We start from the raw sequence: 19,861 nt of genomic DNA on the forward strand, positions 1-19,861 counted from the left end.
CCATTCCATAGCCTGTACCTGTTCTGTTGTCATTCAGTGGACATTCGCTCCAGGGCAGTGGCTCTTGGAAGGAGTTGAAGAAATACCACATCACCCAGGCAATAATTGTATTATAGTATAAACCCACAAGGAAGGAGACAAACATTGCAGCTATACCTACAGGAAGAGAGGGAGAAACTTTAAGCAGAGCTTATTTATTTATTATATTTATTATTTATTATTATTTTGTACAATTAAAAAATAAGACCTGTGAGAAATCTATGCAAACGGTGTTTCACTTCTACCCCATTGCTCACACAGAATCAATTATCAAAGAATTTATGCTATATAGAAAGGAACAAAGATCTTGTGATGAGTTTGCACGGTTATCAAGCTGACACAGAGCATGTTTTCCACCATTATAATCAGTGGCATTCACAGATGTTTGTGGCCTGAAACTGAGTCCACAGAAAATTTTTCCAAATACTTCATTGGATTGCATAAAATGGGCTGCAGCCTAAAGATAATTGTCTTGGAATATTAATATAGCACTGCAACAGCCTGTAAATGGAACTGCCATTGACTTTCCAGCCCATCAGCAACTGTGCATTTTCTTTAATATTCATCTTTCTGTATTCCAGCCATGCCAAACAGCTGCTGGAAGTAGAAAATATTCAGTTAACTTAACTGAACATTTTTAGGATATTTATTTCTAGGCATCATTAAAAAGAAAAACAATTTATTTATTGGTGCTAAGCCCTTGTTCATCTATTGCCCACTGCTAACCAGGAAAAAATTATGTTAGAAATAGTTCTTTGTCTGGGTTGGAAATTTTAGATTAGATTTTATTTTTAATGCTAACAGGTTATTTTTATCTTTAAATGATTTGTTATGGTGTTATTATTCTGCAACTATTTTTGTTTAAACAGTAATTCAAATGTAGTATTTCACATACCCAGAAAAGCACTGTTGCTGTAAATTAATGGGATTATAAATAGAGTCCACCACAAAGATGAAAATAAATCTGTTATAAATTAACTGTAAAAATTTAACTTGCCAAACTATAATAATTTAACCTACACCTCAATCCAATATTTCCTATATCAAAATCATTCTTTTAAAAAATGGAAGATTAGTAGTTAGAATATCTACAGCCATGGAAATGTCATTCCTATTTCACCTGGTGGGCTTTCTGCAGTAACAAAAAGACAGACGCACTGAGGAAATGTTTAACAGATGATGGTATTACAACTTTAACTTGCAAGCAAACGATACATAGCTGACTAAGCAAACTTCAAATATAACACTTGTAATACAATACAAATTTAAATTGACTTTCCCCTTGACTACTTCACAAATCCTGTATTGATCAAATTATTCTTCAAATGTTCATTTTCTTGTGCCTTGATTCAGTTAAAAGTTTCAAGTTCACTTGTTCTTTCAGTAGGTACACCCATGATGCTGATGCATTGAAGTGGACTAAAAGCTGCTTGTTACTCGGTGGATCAAATTATTTTTAAAACTTACCTACTCCCTTCAGGGTTGGATGGATAGAACTCCAGACTCCTACGCTACCTTTTCTGAGTCTCTGTCCAATGGCAAATTCAAGATGGAGCAATGGGATGCCTTCCAGGACAAGCAAAATGAGGAAAGGGATCATGAAAGCTCCTGTGGAATTACAATCCAAAATGAGTATGTTTTGTATAAAGCTGGCATAAAGTGGGCACAGGAACAGCTTTATTGGTCATGAGAAGCAATGAGACAGGAAAACAGTTGTGGTGAATTCTATTTTGAATCTTCTATAGTAAAAGAAAGTAAACTACTATGGTGCTTATAAGAGTATTTGGTGTATTATCTTGGCATGATTACAAGCGTGATTGTAGTAACAAAGGGATCCTTCAGTTCCTACCAAAGACATGCTGTGGAACACATCAAAAAATAAGAAAAAAGGCAAAACATAGGTCAGTGGATCTGGGAAACTTAAGGAAAGGGACACATATTTTGCTTCGCTCTTCTTCTTTAGTAGGTATTCCCCAAAGAGCTGATTTCTGTTTTGCTTTTCTTCCTGAATCTAATGCTCTTCAGATGACTGGGACTGGGAAAAGCTGAAATCCAGCAATGCATTGGGTTGAAAAGCATGTCCTCTCCTTTCCAGCAAACTTTACACTCAGGGGATATATGAGCTTTTCAAGTATACCTGTCCTATACAATTTACAGCAAAAGGGAGAAGAGTGACCCATAATTTCAGTGAACATGCACATATTCTTCACCTCCAAGGGAGAATGTTATATAGCTATCATTACAAACTCATATGATAATGGCCTCATGGAGAGACAACATATGCTGTGTGTTATTTCTGAATACCTAACTTGGCTTCAGTGACTTTTTCTATGCCTCCTGAATACCCACCTCCAAAATTATATATGATATCATATCCATTTTAAGCATTCACCCTGATATCCCTCAAGTTCTCATTCAAGAACATGTAATAAAGTCCATTTGGTGATTTGATGAAATGTTTTGGGTTTTTTAATTTTTTTGTTTAACTTAGGGAGACTCTGGGTACTGTTCTGCCAGTCCTTGATCCAAACAATTGGTAAGGATTGAAATGGGCATACACATTATGGTTTGCAGCTATGGCTGCAACTGGAAGATGGAATAAGTCAGAAGCATTGCTTCTTGATTAATGTGCCTGCTTATCTTGCATACCATTTCATCTGCAAAGTGGCACTATTTACCAGAAAGCATCTGGTTTAGTAATGTCAAAGGAAGCCTGCAGTGAAGAGAAATTGAAATCATATTAATGAGATGTATGACAATGATCCTGTTTTTTTTCCTCCAAAGCAAATACTGTATTAGCTTTGAAATTTTTCTAAAATTCATTTTCCATATCTGTTCTGGTCATATTAATTATTAGAGCTATGCAGTGCTTTTGGATATGATTCAGATGGGATGCTTTGGAACATGTGGGAACTTGAATACAGTATCTATCTGCATCTCATTAAAACCAAGTCTGTTTCCAGGATTGAATGGCCACCGTAATGAGTTCCCGATGAGTACAGCATTTGCACTTTCAATTTTTATTTGGAATTTAAATTCAGAATCTAATCAAAGCACTGTACAGCACTATTAATTATCAGTTCCTACCAAAATGAAGATGCAGTCTCTATTTTAAAAGAAACCGTATTATATCATAAAAGAGGATAAATCAGCAGTTTTCTGAAACTTTTATCAGATAAAAGACAAAAACTAGTAACAAGAGAAATACAGGACATTACAGGCCAGTGAATACTTATTTCACCTCTCCAGCTTCCCGTTCCTGTCCCTCTCTCTTATTATTATACTGTATCTCTTTTGCATTGTACTTGAATTTTTCCTGTTTCAGTTTTCTATAGAAAATCAAAGTGTAACAATTTGTGCTAGGTAAAAATGAGTAAAATAAAACTGATTGATAAGGGACAGCTTTGGGAGAAAGAAAATGGAGAACTACAATTAAAATGGTTGAAAAATAAATTACCTGAAATCATTAAACTATTAATAAGACTAAAGTGTACTTGCATCTTGGATTTGACATAACCTTTATGCTTATTCTTCCCCAGCCTATTCTCTGACAACTAAGGGTACTGAGGTTATTTTGTTAGCTCCCCACATCAGTATCTGAAATATGATGTACACAACCCCCAAGACATCCTGTTTAGTATTTATATGTTTGATTTGATTAATCTCCTGCCTTTCTATTCATATGAATATAGTACTCAAGGTATACAAAAACAACATATAAAATACAAAACCAAAAATAATCATTTAAATAGTGTTAAAATAATTAACAATTAAGTCCTGGTGCTGCAGGGGAAGGTGCTCCCCTATGTGTTCCATAAATAGGGCTCTAAAAGTAAGGCAACGTTTAGGAGAACGTATCTTGCATATTTTAAAGACTAGAAAGGTTCAAATTGGGATAGGCTATCCCAGGGATAGTCAGATTTTTTTAGTGTTTTAGAAGTTAATATCACCACCACCTTAAACTGTGCTCAAAAAACAATTGGCAATCAGTGTGATCTTTTAATATGGTGATGATAGAATCCCTTGTCCTGGTGAGCAACTTAACTGCCCCATTTTGCACCAGCTGAAGCTTCCAAACACTCCTCAAAAGGGATCTCCATGTAAATTGTATAACAATAAAGGGTGAGGTGTGAATAAATGTTATTAAAACCAGTTAGCTCAGGAGCAATCATATATGGCACAATAGCTATAATTGCACAAGCATGTTCCTTGCCACAATTGCCAACAAGCTCTCAACCACGGTGGAGCCTTTAAGGACACTGGGTTTGTCTAACCTCACTTTCTAAACACTTTTGGATTTGTAATTATTTTAAAGTTTAAAAAGGTACCCCAAGCAACAAGTTTAAAAAACTACCTGGTGAGTAAAACTTCAGTAGATTAATTGGTACCGCTTCGGCGGGAAGGTAACGGCGTTCCGTGAGTCATGCTGGCCACATGACCCGGAAGTGTCCTATGGACAATGCCGGCTCCAAGGCTTTGAAACGGAGATGAGCACCGCCCCCTAGAGTCGGACACGACTGGACTTTACGTCAAGGGAAACCTTTACCTTTACTTAAATAAGAATTTAATTTAAGAAAGTTTTAAATGAATTGAAGGACCAGATGAATTTAGAATATTAAGACTTTTTCTAAGACTTTTGAAATAACTAAATAAACAAAACAATATATTCATGGAAACATAAACTGTTTAGTCTATTAGGAAAGAGAAGATTGGTTGAAATTTGAAAATAAAGAAACAAAGAAATTTGAGACTTCGTGATTATAGAAATGGGACACTAGAGGGAACTAAAGTTCCACGCAGGAAAAAGACAAAGAGAGAGAGAGAGAGAGAGAGAGAGAGAGAGACCTGTTGTTTACTCTTGAACCAAAAGAGAAGCAGTGAAATTTATAAAATTACAGATAAACGTATGACACTTGAGACATTTCAAAGGATTTTTGAAGATTTGGGAGAGAAACTTATAGTTAAACTGACAGCAATAATTTCTGCACCTACTAATGCATTTCTTGAAGGAAAGGAAAGAGAACAACTTGGGAGAAATTATAGACCAACAAGATGAAGAGGTGAAACAAATTCCAGCTGATGTAGAAAATAAAGGAATTGTGGATCATAAGACAGAGGTGACAGCCAGAGTAGAAATACAAATGATAAACCAAGAGATGAAACATGATCTGGGCAAGGATATATCACTGGATTTACAAAAGAGGGTTTCTAAAGCCTTGAAGAAATCTCTGAGATGGAAGAAAGTAAGTTTGAATGGAGATTCAATCCTATGACAGCAACTTGATGAATTAAAGATCAAGATTGTTAGAAGCAAAAGAAAGGAATACAAAGTTGACTTTTTGACCAGGGTTAAAGTAAGAAATATTTCTATAAAATTCTGGAAACCCTTTATGGACTTTTTGCTGATACTTGGACAGAAATGACGACTTTTGGATCTGCAGATGGATGTGGGGGTTGTTATGGGAAGAATTGAATCATGTATATAATCTTATAGGGGGTGGGGAAATATTAAATTTGCCTGCACTTGTTTCAAGGAAGATTGGGAGCCATTTCTTTAAATATTCTTTTTTCTATTTCTTTTCTTTTCTTTTCTTTTCTTTTCTTTTCTTTTCTTTTCTTTTCTTTTTGCATTTTGCATTTTGCATTTTGCATTTTGCATTTTGCATTTCTTTTCTTTCTATTTTCCTTTTTCTTTCTGATTGCAGTTTGTATTATCTTTTAGCATTGTTAAACTCTCTAATAAAACATATTTAAAAAAGAAAAGAAACTTGTCAGTGGCCCTACTGAGGCAGGCTGGTTATGCAGTTCAGCCCTAGGACTCCCAAATGGCCCTAACTAGTGCCAAATTGGATTTATCTCAGGATTTCCTCCCTTTGCACTCAAGCTATTGCCCTCTTATATGACAGCAGACCTTAAGATAGCAAAAAATGTTTGGAAAGAGATGGATTTGAATAAAGTTGATGGAATAGCGTATGTTTTCAAGGAACCTGCTTGGCCAGACATAGGTTCTCTCTTAAAAGATGCTGAAGCCAGAATGACTGTATAATAAAATGTTTCAGACTGTTTTGTATCCCCAGTCTGTGTCTTTTGTGCATTTGTTTGCTTTGAGAGGAGGATAACTTGAATGCTCTGGTATGCTTCATATGCAGCAAAGAAAGAAAAAGGTTGAGGAAACTGTTGGCACTGGTTCCACCCACTGCCAGCATCCACCTCCAAGCCTATTATACTTCAGGGAATGTAACTTTAACAGTAATATTCAGGCAGATGAACTGAAGATACCATGACAATAATAACTTAATGGGTCAATAGAGGGGAAGGGTATCTCTCCAATCTGAATGTCCAAATTCACATAATTTGCACCATTAGAGCCTTTTATTGTCGTATATGTAATTTGCATGATGTTAATTGACATAACTGATATAAAAGTATTAGTTATGCGATTGTACAAACAACATAAATTAATGCAAATGTTGTAAATTATATCAATTGTCCACAATGCTTTGGAAACAACAGACTTTGCCACTGGGGATGAAGTCCACAGTAAATGTTGTCTGTTGCCTCCAAAGTCCACTGAATGAAGGTCCCAAGAATTCAGACTGTTTGTGTCTTCAAATGTCAGTTTGATCAGAACTATTCTGAACTGATTTTTAAAATAAAAATTACAGCGTAAGATCACTTTAAAATATTCCATTAATCTTATCTAGCTGCAAAACAAAATAAAGTTGCAAAATAAAAATGCCTTGATGTCCTGAACAAAAGCTTCCAAAATACTTGGCTATGGTTTGAAACAATAGCATGCAGGTTCAGTGATGTAGCAGCTAATTTCTATATACATAACAAAAGCAAGCAAATACTTGTACAAACCAACTCTGATGTTTTCAGAATTTTTTTAAGTTATCAAATGAAAGATAAGTTACTGTGAAGGTTCTCTTTCCACCACCACCACCCAAATTTTGCCAAACTACTCAGTTTAAGCCAGACTCATGGTGATTCCCATGGTCATTCCCAAACTGTGCCAGCTGCTAGAAAGACTGAAACAGGCATCCCATTTCTCTTCCCTGTTGAAATGGGGATTCTTCATCTTGCCAATTTAGCAAGAAAAGGGAAGAGAGAAGGATAGATATTCAGTAGGCTATTCTGCATTCACAAGGAGAATTCTCTGTTTCTGGAAACAGAAAATAACTTTGAAGCAAAGTAGTGAGCATTCAGTTTTTATGTTAAAAATGCTCAAAACTCATGTTATATTAATATCAGTACTAGTCTGCTTGCAATTATTTTATTTATTGATTTGATTTATACCTCACCACCTTTCTGGTAAATATTCAAAAGTAACAAAATTTGAAAACCAAACGCAACAGAAATTACAAATACACATTAAAAATTATGACTGTAATTTTAAAAAACTGATTAAAACCTGAATTTATTGTTAGACTAGCACATATATCCCTAAGTCTATTAGATTAGATATGTTTGCCATATGAAGGAAGTCTAACATCCTTCTGTTGTTTTCTTCAAAGAAAAGCAGTAGATCTGGTCTGATTTGACAGAGAGTAGCTGCTGTTGCACCTTCTACAAGTCAATTTTGACTCCTGGTGACTATATGGACAAGCCCATGAAGTTTTTGTGGCATAATTTTTCAGAAGTGGTTTGCCACTGCCTTCTCTGGGGGCTGAAAAAGAGTGACTGACAGAAAGTGGCCTCTCTGGCTTCATGCCTAAGTCAGGACTAGAACTCATTGTCTCCCAGTTTCTAGCACAATGCTTTTTACCACTATACCAGCTGGTCTGTCACACTGTTGTAGATAGTAATAATTTGTAGTTAAGGAGCAATCTGTACACTATATTCAACTCTTACTTTATACAGAACTGCAAACAGAGAGAAGGAAAGGGCCACAATATCTGGCCAAGCACTAATGGATCTAAAAAGGCAAGAAATATGAAGAAAAGATCATGAACAGAAATATTCCAGAAAGTGGATACATTATTAATATTTTTCAGAAGGAGATTATTTGTATTATTGGCCCTAAAACATTATAAAGAGATATAGTATCACAAGTTATCTCCTGTCTCAAAAGATTTTGAATTGATCAGAAAAGCATTTTATAGTAACAGAGTTTGATGCACTGAAGATGTCATACCAGAGAGGTGGATAAAACAGATGCCTACAACAACTCTTGATCAAACTGGGCAATTTCTTGATTACAAATTATTTCACAAAATATTTTTTTTTATTTTCTCATGTTTGCAAGTAACAAATTAATAATTTTGCCCCTTTATTGACATGAATAAGAGGTGGGAGGAGAAAGAGAGAGAAATCAGAAGAAATTTGTGGCTTTCTTGATTTTCTAAGTCCTAGAATGGATCGCCATTATTACAAAGGCACTGATGAAACCCCATGCAGTGAATTTAGCAGGACTTCATTCTGAGTAAATAAAACGGCACAAAACAATGCTTTGCCTCTCTCTCTCTCTCTCTCTCTCTCCCCCCCAAGATCACAGCAGTGAAGATGTTCTATAAGCAGGTCATAAGATGTCTGCAAATGAAAAGTCAACCTCAGAGAACTCCTACAACTGCAGCTCTCACTATCCCAAGAAACGAGGTAACATGTAACTGTCTGCAAGTCTTATAAAACTCTGATTTTTTTACTTTTGTGAGAAGTCACAGTGATAAGTAGTGAAAAATGTATTATTACCATATAAGCAGTTTCGGTCAAATCAATGTGAATTTCCAGGATTGAAGGGATCAAAGACATACCTCCTCCATGGCTCTGGCAGAGATAGGGGAAGCGCCATACATTGCCCAAGCCTACACAAAACCCGATACAGGTGAGCATGTATTGTGCTTTATTGTCCCATTTGGGTCTTGAGTCTGCTTCTGTAGTCTCTATGGTTTCTAGTTCCTTGTGGGAAGGTATTCTCAACTCCAGACCAGGATTTGGCAGCTGAAGTTTCACCATGGCTGGACGTTCTTGTGCAAATATGTGCAGCAGGTTCTGGGCTGGATGAAAAGGAAGTCCTAGCTGCCAGCTTCCACTCTTTATAGTGAGCCTTTGACACTAAACGTACTGGTGCTGACTTGGGGCAGGAAAGAAGCGTCAGCAACTCATTTGATTAACCAAGGTTACTCTGAGACTTATTAATGTCTTATCTGCCAAAGCTCCAACTGAACACAGAGATTGCTTGGTATCAAAGCTGTGAATAGTGGCAATTCACAGGGTAATTTGCTGCAAGGTACATTAAGCAGCATGTTTGAATATGACCTGATGTATCTTTCTGCTAACCCTCATTAACACTAGATAAAAGAGGAGAAAAATAGTCCAGCAGAATTGAAGCTCATATACTATAATATCTCATCCCTGGCTGATTTTTTTTTTAATGTGCAGCTATAATATACACAAATAATACTGGAACATCTAGCAGTTTTACAGTTTTGGATAGGTAACACAACATGCAAGAGGGCACAAGTGTGTGTCTATCCCCCCACCCCCTTTCTTGTTGATTTTGAATCACCTTGCCTTCGTGCTTTGTAACTTTCCATTCTCACTAATGTAACTCAAGACAGCAGGCAGGAAAGAAATACTTAAGTGCTGTATCCACATTTAAAGGGGAGCATGGAATAGAAGGTAAAGGTATTAATTCTGTAATGCCTAACTGAATGAACTGGGGTGGGGGAATGATCAAAACTGCAAATACTGTAAGGCTTCTCATGGGTCTGCAGAGGAGAAGAACACAGGGTCAAGTGTCTGATCTTGCATCATAGCAACTACAGCTCCAGATTGGATTCCATGGATGCTACAAAATACACAGCTCCACCAAAATAGTGAACTTACTATGTTCTTATTCACTCAGGTGAAGTGTTTTCTTCAAAGATCTACACTTGCACATTTAGTAGATTTTTCCAGGAAAAGAAAGGATATGAAGTTCCCTCTTATTATTCCTGTGCCCAAGATGTTACAGTCCTGCTGCTCTTCGTAGATGTACAACCTTGACCAGTAGAGAGCAACAGAGAACCTCTCATAGGAAAAGAACAAATTATGCTGTATAAAGTAGCAGGAAAGGCTCATTCATGAGTCTTTTTTTTCTTCCCAAGCATGCCACCGAAATGGAGACCTGCACTGCACTCCTTTAGCACCTCCAGATTTTTTTGATTGAGAAAATCTTCATTTTAAGAAAAAAGGTTGAAGTCTTCTCTGCTGGAGAACATGCCTATTAATTTATATCATTAAATCACCATTTTTAGCTATGGTGAAGATAGTATTTTATTTTCTCATGATAGATGCCATGGGTAAAAAAAAAGTTGATATGAATACACCTACATTTGTCCAGTGTAATTAGCTGCATTTTGTTACTCTGAGCAGACCCAGCTAGGAAGAACATGCAGAAACTACTTGGTACAGAGATACAGTAAGTACAAGTTACAAAAATTAGCAGCTACACTGTATGTCTTTTTTTTCTTTGTTTGTTTGCTTTTGGCAGCTTCGAATCATTGTTGACTCCTGGCAACTACCTGGACTAGTCCCTGCAGTTTTCGTGGCAGGGTTTTCAGAAGTGGTTTGTCATCGCCTGCTTCTTAGGACTGAGAGAGCGTGACTGGCCCAAGGTCACCCAGCTGGCTTTGTGCCTAAGGCAGACCTTAACCGCTACACCAGACAGGCTCATTTTGTCAGGTGTATCTATACTGTAACAGTCCCTGTCATTTTCTCCATGCAAAAGTATTCGCAGCTCTAATCTGGCTTCCAGATGCAAGTTGGCTACCATGCCACCATGCTTATGATTGCAAGGTTGCTGCTGCCATGCTCTGACCACATAACTACTTTTTTAAAAAGTAAAGACAATTAGGAAGCATTCTGTGAGGAAACAGATTTGCAAGTGGCCTGGAAACTCTCACCTACATACAAATGGAATAAAAATGGTATTTTGAAAGTGGTAGGAAGATAATTCAGTGTTGTAAAAATAAAAAATCATTTAAAACAAAGATCTCTACAATTAGGAGTTGTCAGTGCTTGTTGTGTGAACCCTGAAGAAAGGGTTAATATACAGCTAATTCTTTTTTCCAGCTATCAAAACAGGTCAGAGGTTAGAGCAACCATGCAAAAGCATGGCTACTATATGTTCTTTGACTCTATGGTTTCCTTTCTGCAATCATCATGGTGTGAGTTAGGGCAGTGTTTCTCAAGCTTGGCAACTTTAAGATGTTTGGAATGGCTGGACTTCTGGGAGTTGAAGTCCAAACATCTTAAAGTTGCCAAGGCTGAGAAACACTGAGTTAGGGAATGAAACAGAAGCTTGAAGGCTGTGTGTATGTAACTGGTATGTGTGGGTAAATGTAGGCAATTTCACATTTAATCTTAGCACTTTTGGGTTAGTTGGGGCATGATCCCAATCTGTACACCAGACTCAAAGGACCACTGCATGAGCAATGGAGCATAACATATGAACACAGACTTCATGTAGCTGTTCTACCTTTCCCTCCTAAATGAACTTTCTCTATAAAGAGAAACTATGGAAGAATCATCAGGAGAAAATCTATCTAGGTGGTCACTAAGAATCAACAACTTGATGCCACATAATCAATAAAAAAATACCTATGTTATCTCAGTCTCCTATAAAATTCCATAAAGGTGACTACCCCCCACTAATGCCTAGTTTGGAAGCAATCCCAGATCAATGCTTTTCAGAAATCCCAGTCTCAGTATAGATCAGGGATCAAAAAATCACAGCCAGTGCCCAGCCCTCCAAGTCATTTTCTGTGCCCCACAGCAATATTAGAGTAATAGAAGAATAAATAAAAAAGAATAAAAGAGTAAGCACATGTCCCTTAGCTGGGGAGGAGTATCCCAAAAGAAGGTAGAATTGCTCCCTGCCCATTTCAGTGAGTAGAGAGCAGACTAAGGGGACAGACAGACAGACAGAGACCAGGAGGGAGAGTAAAGGAGAGCACTAGCTCACTGCCAGCTCCAAACAAAAGAAAGTGCCTCACTCACATAGCAGGAGACTAACTGCTGGAAGAATGGCAGCTACTCGCCTTCTCCTCAAGGCCAGGCACTAAGAAGTCTCGTTTGCACTGAGGAGAAACAACTCTGGCCAAGCAGGGCATGCAGGGAGCAGCTGTATTGCTAGCCCTGAGTTATGACACCATGACAGCTAGGGTTTTCTTTGGATGTAGCCAAAAGACACTCTCCCCACAGGGCTTGCTCTTTCTTCCTAATTTCTGTGGTGGGCCACCGAAGGTGACTTGAAAGGCTGTGAGTTTGAGTCCCCTGGTATAAAACCAAATAGTGGTGTTCTGGTTAATGAAAAATGCTGCCAGGTGAATAACCGATGTGAAATGATGAAAAGGTAGCTCTGTTGTGCAGTAAAGCTTTTTTATTTAATAAATGTATGTTTAATGGCATACCACGAGATTCTTCATTTGCCATTCATGAGAAATTTATATGTAAACGTATGAAACAGCTTTGATGCTGCAGCCCTTGAGCTAATGAAGAACTACTTCTCATACAGCACTCTAAAGAACTGACCTTGAGATCTCAACAAAGATTGAGGTGGTGGAAGCATGGATGTTTCCTAATGATAGAAAAGTATGGAGATGTACAGTAAATGGTTTGGTGTAAATCAGATTTCCTTCTCTTTCCCTTTGGTCATCCTTTGGCTTATTGCTTCTTACTTCTTTTCTACACTTTGTATAACGTTCCCTATCCCAAAAGAGATTGGTGTCATGGATATGTAGGTATACTATATCTTAGTATAGTTGGAGCAATGTCAGTGGCCTGTGCTAGTACCAGGAGTTCTCACAAAGTTTTTGACAATTTAGTTTAACCTTTAAAAGTGAATATTGAAAAATATTACACAGACATCGTTTAGTTACTTTAAGTGTCTTTATACCAATAAAAATTCAACAAGAAATCCTTAAAAATGAGCAACTCTGAGTTTGAATTCTTATAGTTTTTAACAATTTTAATACTAACAATATATATTTTGAATAAGAAATTTAAATGAGTCAGCTATTGATTTTATGTTAAGCATTTAAAGGTGAAATAAGAATATAAGCAATATATGTATATGAGATCCTAAAGCATCTTAACGTTTCTAAAGTAACTGTATTAAGTCAAAAAGCAAGGTCCTTTCTTTTGAATCTCTGCATTCCTGAAGATACATCCATGTCTTTGCAGGTACACTAATGACTCAAGAGGCTTGATCATTTCCACTAAAAACTTGTTGCAGAAACAGTGGAAAGAGAGCACTGATAGGGGGGGAAAAAGAAGATTGCACTTAGAACATTGCTCAATAAAGAATATCAACAACATTTAAAAACAAGGATTTCCAAGAAGGCAACCTGTTTTATTGCATGCAAAAAACATCTGTACTATGTTTTTCTTGTAAAGCTTCTGTTATCACATCCCATCTTCGTTCTTTAGCTTGCAATATACGCATACAGATTATTGCACCCAGAGGACACAATCCTCTCTATCACATAACTATTAAATCAACACTAAGTTTTATGCTCCTTGTAGAGGAGAGGAATTTATAGCCTATACATTTTATGAATTCAATTTTTTTTTTAAACTACCTCTAGAGTAGTATTTCTCAACCTTTCTCAACTTTAAGATATGTGGCCTGGAAGTTGAATTCTGGGAGTTGAAGTCCATACATCTTAAAGTTGCCAAGGCTGAGAAACACGGCTGTAGAGGAATGGACACTGAAAAATATTCTAACAAAGATCAAATATAATCCATGAATAACATTTAACACAGATTCTGTATACAATCCACAACCTCCATTTTGGGATTGACTTTGAGTTGGAAATTGCAGAGTTTAAACATCAGGGTTAATTAATGAGTTTTATAGAACCTGAAAACTTGCATCCTCTTCTGTGTTATTTTGGTTGGTCTTAATAAATGTGTCGACTATCTAAAGGCTTTGGATACCTGTTTTATGGCTTATGTTCCCCCTCCCCGTGTGGCTTTCTCCACATATTTTATCACTGTATTATTAAAATTATTTGGAAAAAAACTTTTGGAAAAAAAATCCTTTTCTTTTAGTGTTTTTGTATATATAACTTTTGTCATCGTCATTTATGTGCAAAAACATATGTTAAATTAATAGCCTCAAGGGATTTTAGAGTTAACATTAATCTATGACATTATCTTATTGGAGCCACTGGATGCTGTACTTTTTTTGCCAGAAAATCAAGATGTCCTCATGATATTTTATTTATGAACGTATAAACCCCTTTAGTCAAGGCTACCCTAAGTGACATACCAAAGCAATAGCCACAATCAATACAACAATTAACAGTAACATACAAATTACAATACTTTTTCAAGTACTCCAAGAAACCTTTCTTTTTCAACTCCATTCTTTTCTCTGATCTGTTCTGTAAAGTTGGCATATGTCTCCCCTGTTGATGGTTCTCTGCATTTTTTGTCCTGTTAATTTCCATATGTTGCCCTATTAATAAGTAAGAAATAGGAAAACAGTGTGAAAGAAACATTTTCTAAAGAATGTGTAAGGTTAACAGTGCCTAATTTGCACAATTAAGAATTTGATGACCTGAGAGAAAAGAGGGGGGGATTGCATTTATGGGATGCTCTCCCCAAGGATCTTCCTCCAGAATTTATTCTGATTTCTTTTCAGTGCCAAAAGCTGCTTCCAGATTTGTTAATGGGCAATACACTTTTTACATTATGCAATTTTGCAGGGCATTAGCATGGTCATGATCCTTTGGTCATCAACATTTATATTAGCTGTCTCCATTTTTTCTTTTCAGGAAAGTCCAATCTCTGAAGGAGTGGGGGGGGGGGCTTTGCCCATTGCCTCCTCCCACTCCCCTGCTCACTTTGCTGGGCATTAAATAGACCTCCATGTGGGCCTTAAAAAAAAAAGGTCTCTAAATATCGTAATTTCATCATTTTGAGATGCAATTGACCTCTATCTTTTCACCTTTCACATTCAGAATAGAAGACTACTGTATTTTCTTGTGCATATACCAAGTATATCACTACAGGACTATGAACAATGTATGTACGGAAGGAGAAAGGAAGGCTTGGAGAGATACACAGGGGAAATACATATGGGAGGGTAAGTAACCAGGAAGTACTTCTTCACAGACATAGAAGTAAATCTGAAAGTATTAAGCAGGCTGCAGAGATAGGTAGTTACATTAGGCAATACTGCAATCTATTCTTTATTGAAACATAACATAAAATATATTTTGGTAAGAATCCAAAAGAAATACATCATGTCTTGTTAAAATTCTGCTGAACCATTTGAGGTGGGCTGCAGTCCAGAAGAACCCAAACCCGAAATACGTGGATTGTTCTGTTCTTTGGCAGAGACAAAATTCAGATAGGTCTTACAGGGCAAGCAAGGCAAGGGTAATTCATCTCATCCCTCTCTCTACTCCTCCTCCACGTGGCCTGTGATCTGGTTTCCTTGCTAATCTTCCTTGCATTTTCTTTTCTTTTCCTATGCCTGATGAGCTAGCATCAAGGAGTGGCATAACCAATCAGCCTCCTGCCCCCCAATCTTCCCAGCCACCTTTGCTTTCCTACCTCTCCTTAGGGAAGACCAGGGAGTGCGCTGGCAGACTGGTCTCTCCTCTTTGACACTGGGGACAGCTAAGTGATGATAGCGAATGGAAGGTGCTGAGAAGATAAGAGGTTGATGGGCTTGTTCGACTTAAAGCTAAGGACAACAACTGCAGCAGGTAAGTGGAGATAGGGAAAGGAAGACTTCGCAAAGATTGTGGGCGGGGGGGATAGGCAGGCCACTGCCACCAACATCCTTAGCTTTTTCCTGCTGTCCCCTGGATTATACATGTTTTGGTCCCATAGCTGGGGACAAAACATGTTGTATATCTCCACTTGTTTCAGTTTAAACTGGTCAGGATTTTTTTGACTGAAAGAATATTCTACTTGAAACACACAGGTGAGCAATCTACTGTATATACAACCATTATTTTTAAAATATATATTCTTCTACTTTCCTCTGAAGCAGGAAAATAAATGTGCAAACCTTTATACTTTAATCTATAACTGAATCAGGCAACATCATGCAAAGACTCAGAGCTGAACTCAAGCAAACGTTTGGATTTAATCTCCTCAGTAATTTGTTGTATTATTCCACTGTTTTTAATCCTTTGTATCATTTTACTCAGTAATTTAGTAGGTTGGACCTAGAGATCTTGATTGACCAAGGTCATCCCATGAGATGGACTTTAACCCAGTATTCCCAGATTCCCCCAGTACACTAACCACCATGCCATGCCGGTTTTCATAAATAACATGGGGAAAATAATTTGTTTCACAAGGCTTGGTATTAATTATTAGAATTGAGATTGGGACACAGTTACTCAGTTAAGAACAAGTTCCTGGTGTTTATGCCAGCCCTGCATCTTCACAGTTACCTAAAAACTTTACGTTATAACCATTGGTGGTGGTGGCAGAGCTACAGCATGGATAGTTGGTTTCTTCTGACTGATCCTGGGGGGAAAAAATCAGTACTTTATTATTTTTCTCTAATATTGATACAAACTGATTTTATAAATTCTCTTACTTTCCCCATTTTCCCTAGCAGCCTGTGTTTTTTATAGACATATATGTACAAATCACAATTATGATTAGTAGGGAAAGGAGGAGGAGGATTCATACATAAAGAGCGAAGACCGAAGCGAGAACATATAGTTGCAGTTAATCCTTTACTCAGGCAGCATCGGCATGAAATCTCAATATGTAGTCACAATAAGGTCACAGTGGTAAATATAGGGGGAGAGGCAGCAGTGGTTAGAAAATGTTAGAAATTGCTAGTACCTTTCTAATGAAAGGTGATGTTTCTATAAATATCAACATTCACAGAGCAAATCTGGGTTTATGTAATTCTGCAATACCTTCATTGGATACGTCGTATCTTTTTGAAGTCCTGTCTTTCTAAATTCAGCATTTGGCTGGCTTGTATCATACATAAAAATGGCATTTTTAGCCAAATTTCTGTAAAAGACATTTTAAATGATCAAACCTTGGCTTCTGCAACAAATTATTGGAAAGAATTAAATATGCAGAAAAGAATTAGATGCATCCATTTAGAATAACTTTTTATAAAATGCATATTTGCCAAAACATTTGCAGAAAAATGTTTCTCCTGCAATAATTATCTGAAAACCTAGTGTAAGTTCTCATTATGCGTATGTATTTTAAGCATTCAAAAGGCACTTTAAGTATTCTTGAGGATCTTTTTATTTCATGATACACCGTAAATCACTCATTTTGCTATACATTAGATATGAATTTGTTCTTTCAAACTAGTCTTTGGTGTCTCAGTCTGTTCTGGTTCTCATGTGTCTTTCCTGCTTTTCCTTTGACTTTATCACCTGTGTTTCATACTACATTAAACATTTTCAGGCAGAAGTGAATGCATCTTGAATCCATGTTGAATCTTGAATCTTATTGAATCTAATACTGAATCTTGAACCAATACTGATGGATTGGTTGAGTAGGTGGCATCAACAACAACACTAAGAGTCAATGTGAACATAATCCTTAATCAAGGGTTGCTGCTCTTTTTGGAGCTGAGGCCACACTTTAAAAAAAAAGTATTTAATTACAGCATGACATCTGTAAACAGATTATTTTCTGATCCCCTCTTGGGCATGACGAAGAAACTGAGAAGAGAAGAAAAATATGAGTTCTAGTCTCACTGTAGCCCACTTACATAACATTGCCCTCTTTGTAGTCCTTGAAGTCTTTTTTTTTAAAGCTACTGTACATAAAATGCTGGCACTTAACTTCTACTTATGTCTTTCTTGAGAGGCTGAATTGTGGAATTCTATTTGGTTCATTTCTTCTGTAATGGTTTTTCAATAAAATTACCATGTAGTGTTGACAGTAAATTAGTTTTGTACAGTGAATGTTTTAGTTTAATCACACAATAATAATTCTTACAACTTTTGTACATCTACTCTGTTAGAGTTTATCACAGCCAGAATTCATACTAGGATGAGAAATATGAACTTACCAGCTCAATTGAAAGAATTCACTTACAAGGGAAATGTCATAAAACAGAATCATTTCTCCATATTAAAAATAAAATGTAACCTTTTATTCCCTCTGAACCATGATAAAAGCATTTATATTATGCACTGAATCTCCTTTCATAAAGTAAATATGCATGTATGTCATCATACAGGAGTTCTCACTTCTTTGCTTTCTATACCTGTCAATTTGGATTGGAAATTGCTTTGATATTACCTAAACTCTTGGCACACAATTCCATATTGTTTTCATATTGTGGACAAGGTGGCCCAACTATGAAAAGTTGGTGGAAATAACAGAATAAAAGATCTTGATTATTGTACTCAGGTATATCTTCTATTGCGAAAAGGAGAAGTGCATGTGATCTTCCTTGAATTAAATTGAAGAAAATTTTCCAGAGAGCTAGAATTTTGCAGTTCATTATGAGTCATTGTCTTTCCTATTAACTCATAATTGAAACTTAGAAACTGGCCAAGCCAAGCCTCAGTTGAGGAAAAGAAACTGGCTGACTGTGAAGCATAGATGTCAGGGCCAGCCCAAGAACAATGTCGAGTCAGTGTAATACAAACTCCAGTTCTTTATTGCTTTCACCATACAGACAGAATCTTGCCAGACTCAAGCTACTCTAACTGACCTAAGGGTAAATAACCTGGGAGACTCTAGAGCGGAGCTACCTTGAACATCTTAACTTTCCCAGCAACCGTCTCCAGACTGTGAATCCTCCTATCTGCCTGAAATGCACTCCCTCCTTCCTGGGAATCAGTGGCAGCGCCAAAATCCACCACATCAGGGGAACTTTTGGTGATAGATCACTCTTAAATTTTGAGGAACAGTATGGGCTACTTCAGGCAGGGAAATGACATTAACTGGGCTGGGTCTTAACTTCTTCTTCTTCCTAGTGTTATTCCCGCGCTATGATAGGGTCCACTTGTTGGCATATCTGTCTCCATTTGACTTGATCCAAGGCATCTTCAGGGGTGACGTTCACACATTCCATGTCCTCCTTAATCCACCGTTTCTTGGGTCTACCAGAGGGTCGCTGGCCACCAGGGTCCAGAAGCATAGCTGTTCTTGCCACCGGGTCTTCTTTGCCACATACAACGTGTCCATACCATCTAAGCCTTCCTTCCCGCAGTTTTGCCACAATTGGCGCGACTCACAGTTGTCGTCAGACATCGTTGTTCATGGCGTGGTCAAATTGCGTTAGTCCAAGGCACCATGCACTCTTCAATTCTAGGAGGGTTTATTTTATTAAAGTAGGGTTAAGCAATGTGGTGTTCCGATGCACCGGGTGTCTACCATCAGCATCGGGGTAACAGTCAGACTCCCTGTCCATCTAACTTCACTTCAAAAAAATGAAATGGTGTGGTGCCAAGCAAAGTGCATCCACAAATACTGCTGGCCATCGTATACACCCTGCAACTATCCTTCGAAAATAAAAATGGTAGATGGCTGCATCCTAATCCTTTGTCCGGAAACACACCCACCAAATGAAAAAGATTACTAGAACATAATAAAAGGAAGGGAATTAAAGGGGTGTTTTTATGTGGTGAAATAAACTTGTTAATTTCCTGACACCTGAGGTAATAGATGTTTCCCACTATTAATAATTGGGGCTGCTCCTGGAGCCAGCAATTCCTCAAACTTCCATTAAAGTTTGAGACTTTAATGTGGGTTTCAGTTAATTAAGCCATATCTATTAACTCTCTTTACCTATTTTACTCCAAGGGTTGGAGAACCAATGCTCCTAAAGATGCTTTAGTTCTCCAGCAGCCTAGCATGGCCATTAAGTAGGTCC

The 19,861-nt window shown here is 37.2% G+C and overlaps 1 protein-coding gene across 1 annotated transcript in view; it reads right to left on the reverse strand.

The window, feature by feature from the left end:
• LOC134493900 (sodium-dependent neutral amino acid transporter B(0)AT1-like) overlaps positions 1-9,052 on the reverse strand; it is a 30,183-nt gene extending 21,131 nt beyond the window's left edge. The window contains exons 1-3 of the mRNA XM_063298732.1: positions 8,793-9,052; positions 1,507-1,647; positions 19-156 (exon numbers count right to left, since the gene is read on the reverse strand). Of these exons, the coding sequence (XP_063154802.1) occupies positions 19-156; positions 1,507-1,647; positions 8,793-8,994 (481 nt within the window). The 5' untranslated portion in view covers positions 8,995-9,052. The remainder of the gene's footprint in view (positions 1-18; positions 157-1,506; positions 1,648-8,792) is intronic.
• Between the last annotated feature and the right edge of the window lie 10,809 nt (positions 9,053-19,861).

This window comes from Candoia aspera, chromosome 3, assembly GCF_035149785.1.
Source record: "Candoia aspera isolate rCanAsp1 chromosome 3, rCanAsp1.hap2, whole genome shotgun sequence".
Classification (NCBI taxonomy): Eukaryota; Metazoa; Chordata; class Lepidosauria; order Squamata; family Boidae; genus Candoia; species Candoia aspera.